General features: G+C 31.4%; 1 protein-coding gene across 3 annotated transcripts in view; it reads right to left on the bottom strand.

The window, feature by feature from the left end:
* Positions 1-8,655: 8,655 nt before the first annotated feature.
* LOC126692245 (UDP-glycosyltransferase 73C3-like) overlaps positions 8,656-20,173 on the bottom strand; it is a 74,236-nt gene continuing 62,718 nt past the window's right edge. Inside the window, exons 3-5 of one of the 3 annotated variants that reach the window (XM_050387776.1) lie at positions 12,220-13,240; positions 10,900-11,027; positions 8,656-8,967 (exon numbers count right to left, since the gene is read on the bottom strand). In XM_050387776.1, the coding sequence (XP_050243733.1) occupies positions 10,991-11,027; positions 12,220-13,240 (1,058 nt within the window). In that variant the 3' untranslated portion in view covers positions 8,656-8,967; positions 10,900-10,990. Of the gene's footprint in view, positions 8,968-10,899; positions 11,028-12,219; positions 13,554-20,173 lie in introns of all 3 variants that reach the window. The other 2 variants (XM_050387775.1, XM_050387774.1) reach the window with 2 other exon arrangements.

Raw genomic sequence — 20,173 nt, 5'->3', positions numbered from 1 at the left:
TCAAAGAAAAAAGGATGAGTACAAAAGAAAAGATGAAAAAATAGGGACAAAATAATAATTAAAAATTAAAAAATATGATTATTTAAATAGAGGGGATTCTAAAATATATGAACTGATGTGAGTACTTTGAATAAATGGTAGTGTAAAATAGAAAAAGTAGGGTTTTAGTGTAAAATAGACGGAAAAATTTGGCCGGATTGATGCAATTGCTCTAATATTGGTTATATATTTAATACCTAAAGATGATGGAGGTGGAAGGTTCAAGTTCCTCACTAGTTTCCTAACATGTACTTGTTTAATTTTTGTTCGATTGGATGGTTATGAATCTTATGATCGAGGAAGAGATTGTCTAGGGTTCTTGTCTTTGCTTAGGGATGGACAAATGAGGTAAACAAATGATCGAAGCATGTAAGCCAACAATGTAATAAGCGACCCAATGTATGATCATGATGATCGAATGACATCAAAGATAAGGATGACCTCTCGAATAAGAAAATGTGATCCATAAAAATATGGGGTTTGTATCTATAAGAACAGGGGTTCCAAGATTGAGACCTATACACCTCGATTAGAGATGCTTCTCTAGAGTTTTCTTGTGAGGAGTCAACTAACAACCTCCTCAACCGTGATTCATGTAAGGATCGAAGCAAATGAGTGAAACACACCAACACAAGACCTATGAATCCCCATCATCTCTCGTGGAGGAAGGTATGAAAATTTTAGTCATTAATTAACATCCAATTTTATACCTCTCTAGAAAGGTAGAGTACTGTTTTAGGTATCAAAGTGTTTAGGCTAGTATCACATTGATATCACCCTAACCTTCATATTTATTTGTCTGTGTCACTAGGACTATTGTGCAATCATAAACTCATCAGGTTGATTTGGTACTATAATTTATTTGAACTACCAAGGGGAATTAAAAAAAAAAAAAAATCGTGCATAATCAATTTTTATTTATAATTTGGATCCATGAACCCATGAAGTTTTTTACCAAGATTAATTTGTAGGGGTTTTTGGAAATGTTTCTTTAACTGAACTTCATTATCAAGACTATTCCAATTTTTCTAGTGAACATTAATATCATAATTTTCCCATCTTTCCAAACAAAAGTACTAAAGAGAAATAATATATAGGGCAACCTTATGTGCTTTATTAGTATGCGTAGACTTCAAAATTCAAATAAGTCATTATAGTCTAGTCTATGTGGAAAGGACTGCAGGACTAATCCAAATCACAAACAGGAGACTTATTATTTTTTAAATGTCATTATAGTTTAAGTTACAATAATAATTTAATTTGTTCCTACGGTGAACAACTCAGAAAAAATGACCGTGCATAATTAAGTCTAGCCTGTCTAGGAAATGAGACCGAGATGAGATCAACTCATACAAAGCAACTGTATACGTATCCATCGCAATCAATCATTATGTTTAACTGTCCATATAACAATGTGTATTGGGTCTATCTAGTAAAATTTAGATGCAATTCTTATTTAACATGTTAAATTAATTGTGGGCGTGGGCTTTTAATAAGCCCTGTTCAATTCCTGCTTTTGGGCTTTTTATTGTGGGTTTTGAACACTTAAATTTCTTTTGGATCCCACATTTGTAAACTAGTTTTCACTGATTCCCAACATAATTAGTAAAATACGTGTACTGTACTGTATATTAGGGAGAGATGTTAGCTTTTGGGTTTAGCGGTAGTTTATAATGACACGTCCCAAAAAGAAAGTAAGGTTATGTTTAGTAACCGTTTCTGTTTTTTATTTTTAAATACTTGTTTTTGGGTATAGAAAGAAAAAATAATTTTCTTGTATTTTTTAGATCAAAAACATTTTTGGTTAGCTGAAATAAAATAAAATTGGTAATTTTAATGATGCTGAAACAAGATTATATACTTTTTATAAGAGGAAAATGCAAATTATTATTCATAGTTAAAATGTAGCACCTAGAGTGATTACAAATTTACAAAGAAGCTATATGTTACATGGTTTATACTCTCTGCACAAAGTTATATTGTATCAGTTTTCAATGGACATTGCACAAAGCTTTTGGCGATGCCCGTGATAGTACAACCAATTTTGAAATTAAAAATAGAAAAATTATTAGTTTACATTTTACTGTTTAGAGTAACTATCCATATAATAATGTGTGTTGGGTTTAGAGTAATTTTTAGGTACTCTTGGAACACGGAGAATGGTGCTCATTTCTCTCACATTCATGGTAAGATCCACTTATTAAATTCATAGTAGGGTCTACAATGAATGTAAAAGGAGGGAGCACCATTTTTTCGTACTCTTAGAGTACCTAAAAATTTTCTCTGGGTTTATCACGTAAAATTTAGATGCAAATCTAATTTTAACATGTTAAATTAATTGTGGGCGTGGGCTTTTAATAAGCCCTATTCAACTTCTTTCGGCTTTTAATTGTGGGTTTTCAACTCTAAAATAAAAAAAAAAAAAAAAAATTATCTATTTCAATCAATCATTATGTGTAACTATCCCTATAAAAATGTGTGCTGGGTCTATTACATAAAAATTTAGATGCAAATCTAATTTTATCATGTTAAATTAATTGTGGGCGTGGCCTTTTAATAAGCCCTATTCAACTCCTTTTGGGCTTTTAATTGTGGGTTTTGAACTCTAAAAATAATATCGTAATAAAACTAGATAATATTTATTTCATTTTTTTTTAATTTAAACACATTAGACTCATCACACAAAAAATAAAATAAAATTTAGTCTTTAATTCTTTTTGAGAATCAATTTTCATTTTTTATGATTTTTTTTTTTTTTTGGCTGAAAGTCTTCTATGAAATTTGATTTACCACATTATTAGTTCATCAAGTCTTTTATGGATTGGCAGTGTTTTGATTCTTTGATATTTGTGAGTTGCTACATTTGTAATTGTGAGATTACTATGGTAGTGTTGTAGCTTTTGTGTTTGGTGAGAATTTTCTTTGTAGATCTCTCTTTGATATATGTGGGTGGAACCTGGCATGAGATACCATAGAAGATGCGGTGCTTAATAATGAGAGAGATGCCACTAATCATGTACAATAGCTTTCTAGTGAAGAGTAAAGTTAAGATCATGTGGACATATTAATATAATTCGTGTTTTTATGTCATTCTCAATTTTAGTATTTGCTACAAGCAATATCATACACAAAGAACATCTCCATCTAGACGGATAAAAATTTTTGAAATACAAAAACTACACATCTTGCATATAAAATAGCTTAGCATTACACTTCAAAGTTTCAAACTGTTATTTACTTATTTTCACAAACAATTTTTATGCATTTCCAATCAAAATAAAATAAAACAAAATAAAGAACTATTGTCAATCCCAAACTGCAATACAAAGGGATTATATTAAACCCAAACCACGATAGGAATGGGTAATGGGTGAAGCATAGAAAACCAAACAAAATTGTTAAATTCATGCGTTTCTAAGCTTCCCTACATTGTTTTCTATAATCTTAAACTCAAACCAAATTGTTAAATTCCAATGAAGTTGATTTTTTGCAAAGAAATCAAGCAAAAAATTCCAATGAAGCTTCTTTGAAAGGGATGACCTTTGGCAAAGAAATCTAGGATAGGGGAAAAAAGATCATAATACTAGATCTATAATCACATTTATTTTTGGGTGGGTAGCTGAAACACTATTGGTGCACTACGGTGGAGAGGTAACTGGAGCATCACTGGTGGCTTATTGAGAGAGAGAGAGAGAGAGAGAGAGAGAGAGAGAGAGAGAGAGAGAGAGAGAGAGAGAGAGAGAGAGAGAGAGAGAGAGAGAGAGAGAGAGAGAGATTCCGAAATTTTTGAATGGGGGTAAGCATGAAGGAGAAGAGAGAGAAGAAATTGAAAGACCAAAGAGAAATGAGAGCTCACACGAATTGCTGACATGTCTAAATGAGGTGTCCAATTTTTGAGCATTAGATCAATTCAACGGCTAAGATTAAAGTAATTGCACACAGTGCAATACCTAACATGTTAAATTAAATGTGGATGTGGGCTTTTAATAAGACCTATTCAACTTCTTCTTTTGGGCTTTTAATTGTGGGTTTTGAACTCTAATTTTAGGTTTGGATCTCACACATTCTGAGAAGAAATATGCATACATATACATATGATTCATAAGACAATGATTATTGTCATACATCCCAACAATCAAGCCATATGTTTGTAAACTAGTTCTTCACTCATTTCCAACATAATTAGTAAATTAAGTGTACTATATGGTATATTAGATAGAGATGTAGATTTAAACCCTGAATGCTTCCTTTAAAAACACTGCAAAATACATGTTGAGTTATAAGGCTCTTAGAAATATTTACCATATTATAATTATACAAAAACTTCAACGTAACTTAACTTCGATACTTTTCTGATTGTATTTACCATATTATAATTATACAAAAACTTCAGTGTAACTTAACTTCGATACTTTTCTATAGTATTATTCTTATTTTGTTAAGGTGTGTTATTATACATGACAATGAATTTATCAAATTTAATATTTTTAATTACAAAAACATCAACATTTTCATATTTTCATTGTAATGTCAAATTTTTTATCTAGTAAGATTTTTCTATAGTTTGTGTGATTAGATCTTATTGCCATATATAGTGTATGTGTGATAATTGTAAAAATAAAACATAAATTGTAGAACTGAATGATTACAACTTAGTTTGTTATTAAAATTGCTCTTCACCTCTTCCCTAGTATTCTTTCATTTTATCACAATAATGGTTAAATACCTAATTTAATAATTTTTTTATTCATTTAAGTTTGTGTGGCTTTTGTTTGTTTGTTTGTTTGTTTTTTTTTTTTTTTTTTTTTTTTTTTTTTTTTTTTTTTTTTTTTTTAAAGAATTGCTTGTGTGGACAATTGATAGTTTATCATGATATTAAAGAGCTTTTGTGTTTACTCTACCTCCTATCTAAAAATTTAATGTTAAAATAATTGTTAACTTTTGGGTTTAGAGCATTCACACCAGCTCTTGTAAAAAATTCCATCCATTTTATAATAAAAACCTTTTTTTTTTCTATTTTACACAACTACTTTTCAAAACACTCATATCAGGCAATTTATTTTACACTACATTTCATTAAAATACTATTTTTTTACCATTTTTTCTTTTATTCTCTTAACTTATATCTCTCTCTTCCTCAACCAAAAACCATGGCCCCATAAACCAAAATTTCCAGTAGGAAGCAACATCAAAACAAAATATTAGTATCCAAATTTTTCTTTAAAAGATTAAAAATTTCTTAGAAAAACAAACATAAGCTAAAAATATCAAAGCAAAACTAAAACAAACCCATAAACTTGACAAAATCAAATTATGATTCTACTGCTACTAGTAGCCAAATTTATCATTGATCCTCAACAAACCCACCAACTTCTCAAATATCAAATATTCATACCCAAATCTAAACCAAAATAGATACCCCAATCAAATCATTGATCTCACCCAAAAGACATTTTCGCTCAAAATTTATGCCATGGACATTTTCTTTCAAATCAACCTTCTTCTACTCCAATCGCTCAATAAAATCCCCATCCAAATAAACCTCTCTTTGCTCCAATCACTCAAAAAAAAAAAAAAAAAAAACCTTTTCTTTTAACTTCGACTTGTTGGAAAATCCGGTTTTGTATCTCATACAAAACACACAGCGGAAACAACAATCACAGATTTACTTCATTCATGAGAGATAACATGTAACCTTGAATTCTATAACAAAAAATAGAAAGTGTACCTTAATGCAGTGAAATTCAAAACCAAGACTTGAGAATACCTTTGACCTTCATCTCGATTCCACATGATGTCCAAGAAGTGTGGTCTCTTAATCAGTCTTTTTGTACGTTGATTCTCAAAGAAAGTTCTTCTTCTTCTCCTTGTGGAGAAAAACTTATTTCTTTTCTTTTCAGCATACATACATCCTAACTACCTTGGTAGTTACTTTATTTATTAACTGTTATTAAATAAAAATTGATTATCTAATTGGATTAGCCTTTTGGGCATACTCAATTGGGTTTTAGTTTGTGGCTTGAGATGGGACCAAAGGGAACAAATAAGACTCTAGCTCCAATGGGTTTTGGGCTTTTCTGTCAACTTTTGACAAGTCCAAAGTTATCATTAATTATATTTAATACCACTATATAAATATAATTGCACTCTAAGCCTTATTAACAAATTATATCCCAAGACTTTATTATACATAAAACCCCTTTATTAAAATATTCGTAGTAATACAAAATCATAAATGTTGACTGCATCTTTGAAGATACATCTTAATTCTTAAGTACCCGGTTTAATCCTTTATGTTATTCATCATATATTTATGAAGTCCAATTTCATAAATATATACTTTAGTAACTCCTTACTAAAGTGGTTGGGCTCAATACTCTGAATAACCAAGCCTATTAAACTTATCTAAAGGGAATATTTTATATCTCCCTTAAGAGATTATGAATTCTATCTTGAGAATATATATTCCATCAACACTAAATGTGACTGCCCAACATACTGAGGTTTTGATCGTGTCTTATAGATCTCACTCCTGATATATCAAAGCAACTTACACCTCATGATCAAGTCTATTATTCTCTCAGGATTTAGAGTTGATATAAATTGAAGTCGTGAGATTTATTATTCATTTGACAGTCATTAGGAGAATAATAAATCTCACAACGATCCAGTTTAATATGTCTTAACTCTTAAAACATATCAACTAGAAGTCTCCACTTCCATGATTAAGACATATCATCTTAGTTAATATGTTATAGTCTTTGTAGATGAAATGCCTAGTTTCATCACCGACTACGAATTAAAATTCTGAATTTACAAAGAACCTGTGATTTATATCTTTTGTGACTTTTCACATAAATCACATACTATGCATCTCATAGACTAAGATAATGTCTCATTAGTTCATTAATAAATAGTCTCATATAATTAAATAATTTAATTATTTATGACATGCCAATAAATTGGATTTTAGGGCATAAACCCTAACACGACTTTAGCCACAACAACAATTTGCATGATCACAAAAGTCTATCTCAACAAATTAACAACACCACCATGAAACACAAAATGCCATGGAGAAAATCAAAGAAGCCTCCTTTGTTCTTCTAAATCTTAGTTAAGGTCATTCACAACAATCAAATGAAACCAATCTATGTATAGAGAGGGATGGGCATAGAGTGATTGTTGTTTAGGCGAAGAGAGAGAAGGAGTGAGATGAAAAAAGAAGAGACTAGAGAGTGATGGGTGAGAGCTTATATGGGAGAGAACGAAGATGAGAGAGAAGAGAACGAGAGATGCAAGAGAGAGAAAAAGCAAGTGAATAAAAGTTGTGAGAATAATATAAAAAATAGGATATTAATAAAATAATGGTTTAGACAGCTACAATAGCCATGTAAATATACACAGTTACTGCAACTAATTTATATATTTACACACTTTTACACCGGCTAATGTGGGTTAGTTTTAAGTCATATTGTGTAAAATTTTCCACATTTTATATTTTAGTTTAACTAATGCAATTGCTCTTAGTGGTAGTTTGTAACCACCCACCCCAAAAAGAATGTAATCTTTCCATGGTCAAAGGAAAATAGTGTTTTTTTTATTTTAATGGAAAGGGAAAATAAAGTTAAGTATAAGTAGTATGAAATTAGCAAATCGGAGAATACAAATAATTGAAAGCACATGCAATTTCAAGAAAATGAAAGAAAGCTTGAAGACTCAATAAAAGAAATGTAGAATTCACCATACATTAGAGAAACTAGCAAGTTGCCTGCACAATGCACAGATAATGCTATAAGCTTTTATGTAAGATGATTTTGGAAAATGTTGTACATATATTATAACACAAATGGTGGATATTTTCATTGCTAAAATCACTTACAATTATAGTTGAAACTTCAAAGCAAGTAGGAATATTTTGTTCCCTACCATCAGTTGATCATGAACCCAATTAAATGCAAGCGTATGTTGTACATATTCGACTCATTGAACCTATCACTTTTCATATGAAATTTCTAACCAAGGCATTGAACTCATCAAGCATTCTCAATAATATTTTAACTATATATAGCAGTGTCAAGGTCGCATAGTGAGTCATGTCTAAGCAAAATAGTTAGCTTGTTATCAATCTCATTGGCTATGCAAAACATGGTTTTTCTTCAACCATCAGAAGTAACAACCCAATTTTATGGTGGTTTTGGACATTTGATCGAAAGGTGTAAGGACTTTATCCTTCATTAACATGGGCATCGACACTCTCCCTTATAGAAGTCATTGTAACATGGAGTTGAGTCTCCTTATATTAGCCTTGTAATGTTAATTTAGGATACTTTGGGTATCAGCAATTCTGATCTGCATAAATATAATTCCACCTATTTTAAATGAATATAATAAGATATAATTATCCTAAAAAGTAAAACCTAGTCCAAAAACTTGTTCTTAACCCACAATCCATCTTCAATGCACGCATTACAATAAACTAATTACTTAGTATAGGCACTCAACCAATTAATTAAATTTGAAAACACTTTATAGGAAAGCAAAAGTACAAATACATTATTTAGAAAGTCAATGTTTGATTTATGATAAAAAGAAGTGGCAAAGTGAAGATCTAGATAGACGACCAAATAAGTTTGTATTTCAAACAATTTGCAGATTTTGCTATACCTTTCTACAAAATTCATGCTTATAGTACTGTTGGAATAAATAATAGTCACACAAATAAAAATAAAAATAAAAATAATGGAAAGAATTGACTTGTAATACACACACGGGAAAGAATTGAAAAGCTAAAAAAAAAAAACATTAAAGAGTGGAACATACATGGCTGCCACATCTAAATTGATGCACACCATCTATTCCCAATTGTCACCACAATGCTCAGCACCCACGCAATTAGGTGATGCAATCTTCATCTTTTATAAATTCCTACAAAAGTAAAAAAAAAAAAAGAGATTTTTGTCTATCAATTTAAAAAAAAAAAAAAAAAAAATTGGACAAAGAATGATAATTGAAAGATAGAAAATGATGTGCATGAAATTTATATAATAAAATACTCTAATATTTGCATTTTTGGCCATACTTTTAAGCTATCTTGTGACTGAATATAAAGAATCTTTGTTTTATAGGTGATACATGATAAAGGGAATTAATGAAAGAGAAGGAATAGAAAAATCATTGAAGAAGCAATTCACGTGGAAGTCAAATGCTACAAGATGGGCCCAAAGTCATGCCTAACCTTGAAGAGATCTAGTGAAGTAAAGAAAAATAAAAGAGAAGAATGAAAGAAAGCCCAATCCAGGCGTGATGTGTAGTTAGAATAAAGGAAAAGAAAGATTGAAAATTAAAGAATGAGAAGTGAGGCCCAATTCTAATGTCCTAGACGTGTGGCCTACAACTAATAATAAATATAGTCCTTGTCCGACTTGTACTAAGAATGTGTCAAGCAGCTTCTCACTTTTAAGTGGCATAGGTCGGTCTTTGTGTGATATATAAATATGAGCCAACAATAGAAAAAAAGAAAGGATAGTGTGTGGGCTGAGGGCTGGACATATAAAGAGCTGTTTTGTTTCTTTCATGATAGTTAGTTTTATTTATTTGTCTAGTTTAATGCTTAGTATTTTATTTTTGTGTTTTCTTTCAATTACTATGAGTAGCTAAATTTATAATATGAAACCTTGTTAAGGATTATCAGTAATATTTATGTGATTTGATTTTTCCCATAATAGTTGTTCTTTAATAATTTAAATTGTTCTTACTTTATATCAATTGACTAAGATGAGATTCTAGATATGAGTTTCAATCATGTTTTTCTCATGATTTAAGATTTGTCTTAATTAATTGAATGCTTGGTTTATTGTTTCTTGATTTTAAAATTGGATATCTCTTGTGATTTGTTTGGTTATGGATATGATTGATGATTTGATTTTATACCTAGGAAGTGAAGAAGAGCATGCTTTAGATATTTAAGTAGAAGTTTTAATGATAATATTTTTCATGATAGCAAGATTGATTTCTAGATTATCATGCAGTGGTTGGGAAAAATTAATGATCATAAATATATGCTAATATGACTTACAAGACGGATTCCAAAATCTTAATTTCTTTCTCTAAATTGTTTACATCTCTTTAATGCTTTATATTATATCTTTGCTTAGTTTAATTATTTGTTTAGTTTATTTAATTGCAAACAACCAATTTTTATTAAACTAGATTATGATTAATTTGGTTAAGGCTGAATTAATTTTCCTATATTTATTCAAGTTCTTGTGGGTTCGACCTCGTTCTTATCAAACTATACTTCGGTACGGTTCGAACATTTGTGAGTACTTTAAAATTTCACAACAGAAACCTATTTGAATGAGACAATTCCACTCCCATAACCTTAAAATAATCATTTTACTATCTTTGTATTTGCAATAAATCTGATAAAACACACATGAATGGTTTTTCTCAGATCTAAAAACCCATTTATCAATTAGATTTACCAACAAAGTAATAAGACGTATTCAACAAACATGTCCATCTTTTTTCTTGTCAACCCTTTTCATGGGTGTTTCCATCAAACACATGAAAACATAGAGATACAATTATTTGGATTAATGTTATCAACAAAATAGGGAGCAACACACTTTGCTCAAATGCAAACCACTGTAAAAGATTTCATACATATGGTGTTGTTTTAATCTATCATAACACATATCTAGGCAACAAACATACATTATCTATTTCCCAACATCGTCCACTTGTCTTACCTACTCATAATCATAAATTATAATAAAATTGAAAAAGGAAAGGAAAGAAATAAATGTGATGAGAATAAATCAAAATATTAATTCAAAGGTCAAAGTGGAATCTTACCTTTTCCTATTGAGACCTACAGGAAGTTTAGCAGCAATCAAGACCATCAAAGCCAAGTGGCACATAGGATCAACGATTAACTCTGGACTCTTTATGTCATGATTGATCTCTCCTTTCCTTTTTGTAGTCTACAACCAACCAATTTACTCTTAAATGTTTTGAATTATTCTAATATCTCTCACACATACACAATCAAAATGTTGCAAAATGGACATCATTTAACATAAATTTCATAGTCGTAGAATTATTTTGTCTTGTTTTTTATTTTGTTCTTGGTCTAGTAACAAAATTATCAAGTTAAGCAAACCATAGACATTATAGAAAAAAAAGCAAAACCAAAATAATTTTTATTTTAAGCAATTTACAACGTTACCTCTAGCACAACCATATTTATTGTGTATTCCTGCAATTTACAATATGAGCACACGAAAAATAGTTTGCTATTACTGCATTAATTGTTGTCTACAGCAAATCACTCAACTATTTTATCAAACAATTTACGTGCATGTAACTAAAAGGCAGTTGCATCCAAACCAAAATTATAAAGTAAAAATTAAAGAGATCAAAGTAACAAAGCAAAACTTTAAGAAAGTAACAGAGAAAGGGTTGTTTTTTAGAGATTATATACCCACCTTTTAGTGGAAGAATTACCTTACGATTCAATTTGGGATCCGAAGCAAACTCCAAGAAGAAGATATAACGGTTCAAGCAAATTGGCATCAATGGAGCAAGAAAAGGCAGAGGTATCTAATGGGATTTGAGTTATTTTCCAAAGAATTATTACATTGATTTATTTTCCAGCAAGCTCTAAGGGCTATAGATATGTATAGATATTGATTTCAAAAGAAATACATTAGTGTGCATTTAATTTGAAGGGCAACTAAAGAGTTAAGAAAGAGGAAGAGGTGAACTGGATTTTGCTAAAGCAATAAGTAATATGCATCTTTTCAATTTCTAAAAGGATGCTGGAATTTAGTTTTTAAGCGAAGGTGATTTAGAAGGTCAAATGCAATAATTGCTTTAATAAAGTTCTAATAAAGCGTCACATGGCAAGATCTCATACTCTCTTACATGAAGTCTCTACTTTTATATATAATATTGATATTGATTGATGATCATCATAAAATTTAGAAGAGCATTACAACAATACCATTATATTCCTACGCTAGAAGATCAACTAAAAAGTAAAGCACTTTTAAGGAACAAAATAATAAAGTAAAGCACTTTTAAGGAACAAAATTATCGACTTAAGCATTCATCTGCCTTGATTTTTATTCCCTAGCTTACAAAAAGACCATAGAAAACTTTGTTTTACATCACCTGATGATTGACTTGTTCTCTGATATATGTTGGATCAACTTCTTCACATTCATGTAAGAAGATCCCCCTTCTTCAACTGACTTCTTAGCAATTTCTCCAAGCTTTCTAGCTCTCTTTCTTCTCTCTTCTGCCTCTTCTCCTTTATCCATCAACTGCTTTATTGCCTTCTTCACATCCTCACTCCTCACCAACACCCTATCCTTCTCTTCCCCATAGTCCGCAGAAGTCTTAACTCCTACACTCACACCAATCCTAAAAACTTCGACAAGTAATTTCTCATTGTAGAACTGCTCAGCAAACATAGGCCATGTTATCATAGGCACGCCTGCACTTATTCCTTCTAGTGTAGAATTCCAACCACAGTGCGTTAAGAACCCTCCAGTTGCTAAATGGGATAGTATTTGAACTTGTGGTGCCCATGCTCGAATTATAAGACCTCTCCCTTTAATCTTCTCTTCAAAATTTTCTTCAACTAACCAATTTTCTAACTCTTCGGAATACTTTCCCCTTTTAATAACCCAAATGAATGGATAGTCGGATGATTCTAAGGCCAAAGCAAGCTCCACTAATTGTGAAGCTAACAATTCAGAAAGACTTCCAAAGCAAACATAAATGACAGAGTTGGGCTTCATTGAATCTAGCCAAGTCAAGCAATTGCACTCATCAATGGAGGTCTTGTTTCCTATTTCAAACTTATCAGATATCGCTTTGTTACATAAAGATAGCGGCCCTATGCACCAAAGTTTCTGGCCCCCTTTCTGGTATTCTTCCACGTATCTTGCCTCTAACTCTTCAAATGTGTTAACCACCAACCCTTCTGCAGATAGCTTAGCCGTTTCAAGTTGGTTCATAAATTTTTTGGATTCATCCGAACTTGTTCTCTTATCTGCAGGTAGCTGGGCCTTAGTGAATTCAATCCTGTCTGGGATGTTGGGAACCAAAAATGTCTGTGAGTCAGATGTGACTCCCTCGAGCACCCTAGAGCAAGATATGTTGTGATTACACACTAGACAGAAGCAACCTGTTGTATAGAAGACAAGCCTTGGAATCTTGAAATTGAGGCCAATCTCTGTGGTCCAAGGAAGACATATATCAGAAATAATACAGTTAGGCAAAGATTCTAACTCTTCTAGCCACTTTTCAAGTGGTTTTTGTAGCATGCTACTTGCTGCAAAAAATTGTAGTGTTAAGTTGAGAGAAGGGAGGGCGTCCATGTTTTCGCATCCTTCAGGAAATCTGGCTTCTTGGCCAGGAAAACGAAGTGAAACGAATTCAATGTTGAGGTTTGAGGCTTTTGCTTGTTCAAGGATTGTGTTGAACCGAGCTGCATTAAGGTGTGTGAGGACAATGGTAACTTTTACGCCATGGTGTGCAAAGAGTTTGGCCATTTCAGTGAAAGGGATGAGATGGCTTTGGGACATTAAAGGGATAAGAAGGAAGTGAAGCTGGTGAATTTGTGACTGTGAGGCCATGACTGAATTGGCTCTCTCTGATTTCTTTAGTTGATCTAGTTTGCAGTTTTATTGTGCAAGTAGTTTAGGGGCTATTTGGTAGACTTGTTTATAAACATGTTTTTAGTTTTTAAACAACATTATACGTATTTTCACACTTTTTCCACCACACATATTTCTACACATGTTTTCAAACAACAAAACACATGTTTTCAAATACATGTATCAAACACCCCCTTAATTGTTCAAGTTTGCAGTTTTATTTTATTTTTTATATATGCTACTTTATTTCTTTGTCCAAGGTTACAATCTACTAGAAGGTCATACGCGTATATTATTAGTATATATTAATAATATATAATAAATATAATAATGATCATTGAAATTTGATTAAAAAAAAGTATATTATGCATAAAAATGATAAAATAATATAATGTGTAAGTGGAGATCTTTGTTTGGTGATAAAATATCCACCTCTTACAATGATACTTCCGCGACTCAAACTCATGTCCTTGGCTCTGATACTACTTGTCGAACTATAATTTGTGCTACTCCCCTAAACTAATTGGTAATAAGAAAGACATACTAGAGTCTTTATGGCATTCAGTATCCCGCCCCATGGCTCTATTTTTAGAGCAGTTATAAAGAGTCAAATTGTGATTCCCACGTAGTAGATAACACTATCATACATATTTTTAAATCCTCACTTAAGACTTATCCACATGTTAATTTTGATAGATCAAAAAAATTTATAATGATATGAATCTATTACTACTATTTAGAAGATATCATGAAAATTTTTAAATATTTGCTTAAGAGTTATCCACACGTTAATTCTAATTGATCAAAAACTCTTATATTGATGTGTCATTGTTGTTTAGACTTTAGAAGATACAAATGATATAAATAATAAATTCTTGGCTCTTTTTTTGTCTTTTTCGAAAGCATTGACACAACATTGGAGGGGATGACCGTAGACGTGTTCTTGCTCGCCCCTAGGTACAAATACCCAAGGAGGTGCCATTAAACCACTAAGGTCATTGGCTAGACGCGTTCTTCTCTAGCTATGCAAGGGAAAGTCATTGGTGATGAGGTAGTTGTTACCTCATCACCAATGTCAATTATATCATGCCACTATCTAATTTATTTGACATCGGAGAGGTGGAACAAGAAACAAATGACGTTCTTGGTCCAAACATTCACATCGGAATGGTAGGCGTAGCTAAACCTTCAAGAGTTCAAGTTGAAGTTCCACTTCCACACATTAACAAATAGATGTTAGTGGTATAAGATAAACCTTTTGCATTCGGAAAACTTCAGCCACATATTCTTTTTGTTGAAACATTCAACCACCAACTCTCATTCTTCAATCAATCCCAAGTTCCCAACAACAATTCTAATCCCTCCATTCAAACCTTAGAACTTTCCATTCCAAAGGCCAATGGCTCCTATTCAAAGCAAAATCTAAAACTTAATTATCTGGAGTTTGGTTTACTTCCAGTACTTTTTTAACTAGACATCTCCTATTATTTTATATATATATAATGCATATGGCAACTTTGGCAAGTAGTAGTCGATTTTAATTTCTACATTTTATTTAGTTTGACAATTTTTTATTAAAACAAAAGGAGATTCTAGTTAAAATAGCATTAGAGGTAAGCCAAACTCAATCTCCTGACCCATGATAGACGTATAGACTACTGGTACAGCATGATGGGACCTTCACTATAAATTATAACTAGTCGCTAACCCGTGTGATGCACGGGAAAGTTTTGCAATATATATATATTATATTATGATACATATTTAAATTATATGCAATTACAATAATCTCATTTCTCATGTTCAAACCCATGCAATAATAAAAACACTAAATAAGAAATGTTGTATTAAATAAAAATGACAAAAACCACAAAAACAAAACCAAAACCAAAAATACAAACTCACTTTTAAGGAAGTCAACTCTTTGAAGAACTGGAACAATTAGGACATGTGGCATATGAAGAAACTTTCACTTGTCAAACTATTGAATTCCATCAAGCAAAAACATATTAAGCAAAGAAGTTAACAATACCAAAACCCAAAATCCAAACTCACTTTTGAGATCTTAATTGGGCAGTGAAGACCCTTTCCGCATTTGATGTTACAAAGATTGCATGTTAATTTATTAAGAGCCATGAGGTTTTTGTTTATGTGCACAAATAATAAATTATCTTCTCATAATTATGTTAATGTTACAAAGATTGCATCTTAATTTATTAAGAGCTATGGTGTTTTTGTTTCTTTGCTTCATATGTTTTTGCTTAATGGAATTTATAGTCATGAAATTAATTGAAAACTCAAAAACCTTAGGCCCCGTTTGGTAGAATTGTTAAACAACTCATTCTCAGTTTTTAAACAACATTACACACATTTCCATACACTTTTTTACCGACATGTATTTCAAAAAACTACAAACAAAATTACTCAAACTTCTCTACCAAACGGGCCCTTAATATGTAGGGTCTGTTTGGAATCTGCTTATTTTGCTGAAACTGAAAACTTTTTGCTGAAAGTACTGTAGATAAAAGTAAAAATTAGCTGAAATGGTACAGTAGGACCCATGAATAATACAAAAAAGTGCAGTGAGCCCATGAATAGTAGCAAAAATAAGCTAAATAGTAAAATAAGTTGACAAAAATAAGTGTTGCCAAACACACACGTAGCAAACATACCCACAAAGTGAGCCTTATATCAAAACTAAAAACCTATACATGGAATCTACCTCAATTTTGGACCCCTAAATTTACCAATAAATAAAGAAGGAAAAAAAAAATGTAATGCAAGAATAAATGAATGATATAAGAATTTATATCATTTTAATATTTTTAGTGTACTTCCAAATACATGTGACCAAATATAATTCACCTTATTCACCCCTAATGAAAATAAAAGTAGAGAAGTGTTGCATTTTCTTTTTTGTTGACTGTAAATTCTAGATATTTCTAATTTAGAAAGATATATGTTTTAAACAATGCTTATCTAGAATTCATGGTAAATGCTAAATGGCCTACTATTAAAAACAACATCTTCCTCTTTGCCTTAATCAAAACTGAAATTTTAATTTGAAACCAAAGCTTGTCAATAAAAGAACTACAACTACAAAAAATTAAAGTTTTCAAGCAAATCCGTCAATCGCACTTTATATGATCTACCTTTTTAATTTCTTTTTCCCATCTAATAATACCATGACCAACTCTCACATCTTGTAGAAAGCTAATCAATTAATTGTTAACATGCACCAACTATTAGAACAATTAGTCCAATCATAACACAACCAAATATCGAAAAATGGTATCAAAAGTTTATTGTAAAAACAATTAGAAAGACACAATCAATATCAATTAGTCAAGTTCCACAACCATGTATATGTGGTCATGTGTTGATAATGGATCATCAGTATGAAGGAAACTACATTTTAAATTATAATTAGCCATGAATGAGTGAGTTCTATGACAATGTTAAAAATATATTTTGTTTTTTTGCGACTTATGAAGTGCAATTCATGAACTTAAGGTTTTGACCTTTGCAATCAGTTAGATCAAGACAACCCCATGCACTGTCTTGAAGAAATGGACCAACACCCAAAATCGCATTCTGCAGCAAATACAGTAGGCTAGATGTGTAATTTACATCCAATAACCCCATACCCACCATTTCTTTATGTTCTTTATGGGAGGACACAATCAAATAAGAGGACAAAATTGCCTTATGCCATTTTTACCCAAATTATATAGCTTTATGCCCCTTTTCCCAAACTAATTAGGGAAATGCCCCTCTTTTGAAACTTGACTTTCTCAAAATCGAGTTAAGCCTTATAGTGACGTTTTTAAGGACCTATAGTGACGTTTTTAAGGATTTATAGTGACGTTTTGTAACCCGATATCCATGAAATCGAGTTATAGGCAATTTTTGTAACCCGATATCCATGAAATCGAGTTATAGGCAATAAAGCCTATAACTCGATTTCATGGATATCAAGTTACAAAACGTCACTATAGGTCCTTAAAAACGTCACTATAGGGCTCCAAATTTTTTTTTTTTTTAACTCAATTTTTTCAAAATCGAGTTACAAAAGAGGGGCATTTCCCTAATTAGTTTGAAAAGAGGGGCATAAGGCTATATAATTTGGGTGAAAAGGGCATAAGGCCATTTTGTCCCAAATAAGAAGTAATAGAAAAGATTTTGCACAATTATAAAAGAAAAGCCACTTATTGAATTATACCTCTTGACAGGACAAAGCCACCCAAAGCAAACCACATGACCAATGCAAATGATCCAAATGTGTTGGCAAGAATTAGGTCCCCACTACCAATTGCCCCAATAAAGCGAAATAATGTAGAAGCCATCTGGTTAAAGTAAAAGCAAAAGGTACTGCCTAAAAAACCTGCAATATGAACATGAGAAAATATATAATTTGAAATAGAAAAAGAAAAAAAGAAAAAGTGAAACATATCTTTGTATGTTGACAAAAAAAGTAGCATGATTTTATTTATTTATTCTATCTTTTAACTTCCAACACTTGGATCAAAGCCAATGACATAGTAAGTGATGAATACCCATACAACAACTTCTACAAACGTGTTTGGAATCTTGATGATCCATGCAAGGAGAGAATATGCCCATAAAACCATAAAAGAGCCAACAATAACAAAAGCAAATCTTGAAACAGAGTCCATTACAGAACCAAAAAATCAAAAATTAAACACATAATAGATCTAACAACACAAATATACATTAAAATTAAATCTCACATCAACCATTCACATTTTAAATTTAGTATAATCTCTTACTTCGGTATAAAATGAATTTCATCAAACATGTGTCATGCAACACCAAAAGAAGACCTAAAAAATTAGTTAATTCAAAGCAACCCAAAAAGATGATTCAAGGAAAAACACTTACCGTTTCATCCCTTCAAGCAATCTAGTTCCCAACGAATAGACCCATGAGTACAGTATGTTGACCAACAACTTTGATGACCCTGAAACTGAAATTTTGCATTTTGATTGAACAAAGAGAAAAACAGTGTGAGACCACGATAAAAAATTAAATTAAAAAAAAAAAAAAAACAAATTTCATCGAATATTAGAGAGTGAAACCATCACTTTAGAACCAAATACAGTCCTAAACAATAAAAAAATAAATATATGAGACGAATATTATCTAAAAATAAAACTGAGTTAAAACACAGTAAAAACAAATTGGTCAAACTCAAAACTAATGATGATAACTTTCCAATGCAACATAGAAGTAGCTATGGCACTTACGAATGTCATATTTCACAAACGAGATGTCACGATCTCGCACAGCATTAATCTGTGCCTTCTAATATTCCTAATTCTTATGAGTAGTTTGTCTCCATTTGATATTATTTTATTTCATTATGTTGTAATTTTCTTCCACTTATAGTTCTCACTGTTTTAAATATCGTAAATTATTCCATGTTTTCAGATTATACCTGTTACATTAGCCACTCCATGAGTCCATGATCCACAAACTGACTTTGCAAGTTACAATGCCTTAACTCTTACTACGTCACCTTTGCCTTGCTCTCCCTTATTCATTGTCAAAAAAAAGAATTTCCCCTATATCAATATTCATAAACCAAAAAAAAAAAAAAAATCAGTTTGAAGTTTAAATGACATCCCAAATCATTAATTGTTAACACATGAACAAATCAAACAAAACACACCAAAAAATTTATTTGAATTTTCTCAAAAACGACCCTAGAAACCCAATCTTGACTGCCAATCTCTTCAATCAACAATAATTCTCACAATCACAATTCAAATAAGAAATACATACCCACTTAGACAGCCATTGGTTTCTGCTTAGAGAATTTTGTAGGGGGATTTTTGGAACCATGAAAAATCAATCAGAAGGGCAAAACTTACTACCTGATCCTGAAATCAATGGAAAAAAAAAAAAACAGTGAAAAAGGAAAGACGAAAAGAAGACTGCTCAATAGGTTTTCTGAATCACAAGGTAATAGGGTGGTGAGACCGTTCTCTCATCTTCCTCCTCCTCCTCCTTCTTCTTCTACACCTTCTCTAGAGGATGATTGATACAGTTTTCTGAATTGGCTGGGGCGTAGCCTTCGTCTATTTAGGTTTTTACCATATCTTAACGGTAGTGCCCTCAAATTTCTCATTCTTTCCCAGGATCCAAAACCCATTTTTCCCTTTTCTTTTCCCTCAATTTCTCACCAAACAAATACAATCATAAGAAAATTGCAAAATAAAAATGAAAAGTATTGGACTTACGGTGAACCTTTGGACTTGGTTTGGAACTTTGCTGGTCAAAAATTGTGAAGTCTTGCTTTGAGTGCTTTTGCAGATGGGAAAAAATTTATATGAAGGGAAGTACAGAGAAAGGGTGAGAGAGAGGAAGAAGAGTAGATAGGTTTTTATCGGGTTTTAGAAAAGGTTTTTCTTCGCTTATTTTTTTTTTTTCGTTTTATG

This window comes from Quercus robur, chromosome 7 (genome assembly GCF_932294415.1).
Source record: "Quercus robur chromosome 7, dhQueRobu3.1, whole genome shotgun sequence".
Lineage (NCBI taxonomy): Eukaryota > Viridiplantae > Streptophyta > Magnoliopsida > Fagales > Fagaceae > Quercus > Quercus robur.
The sequence above is the reverse complement of the archived record's forward strand: the minus strand, read 5'-3'. Positions and strand labels throughout refer to the sequence as shown.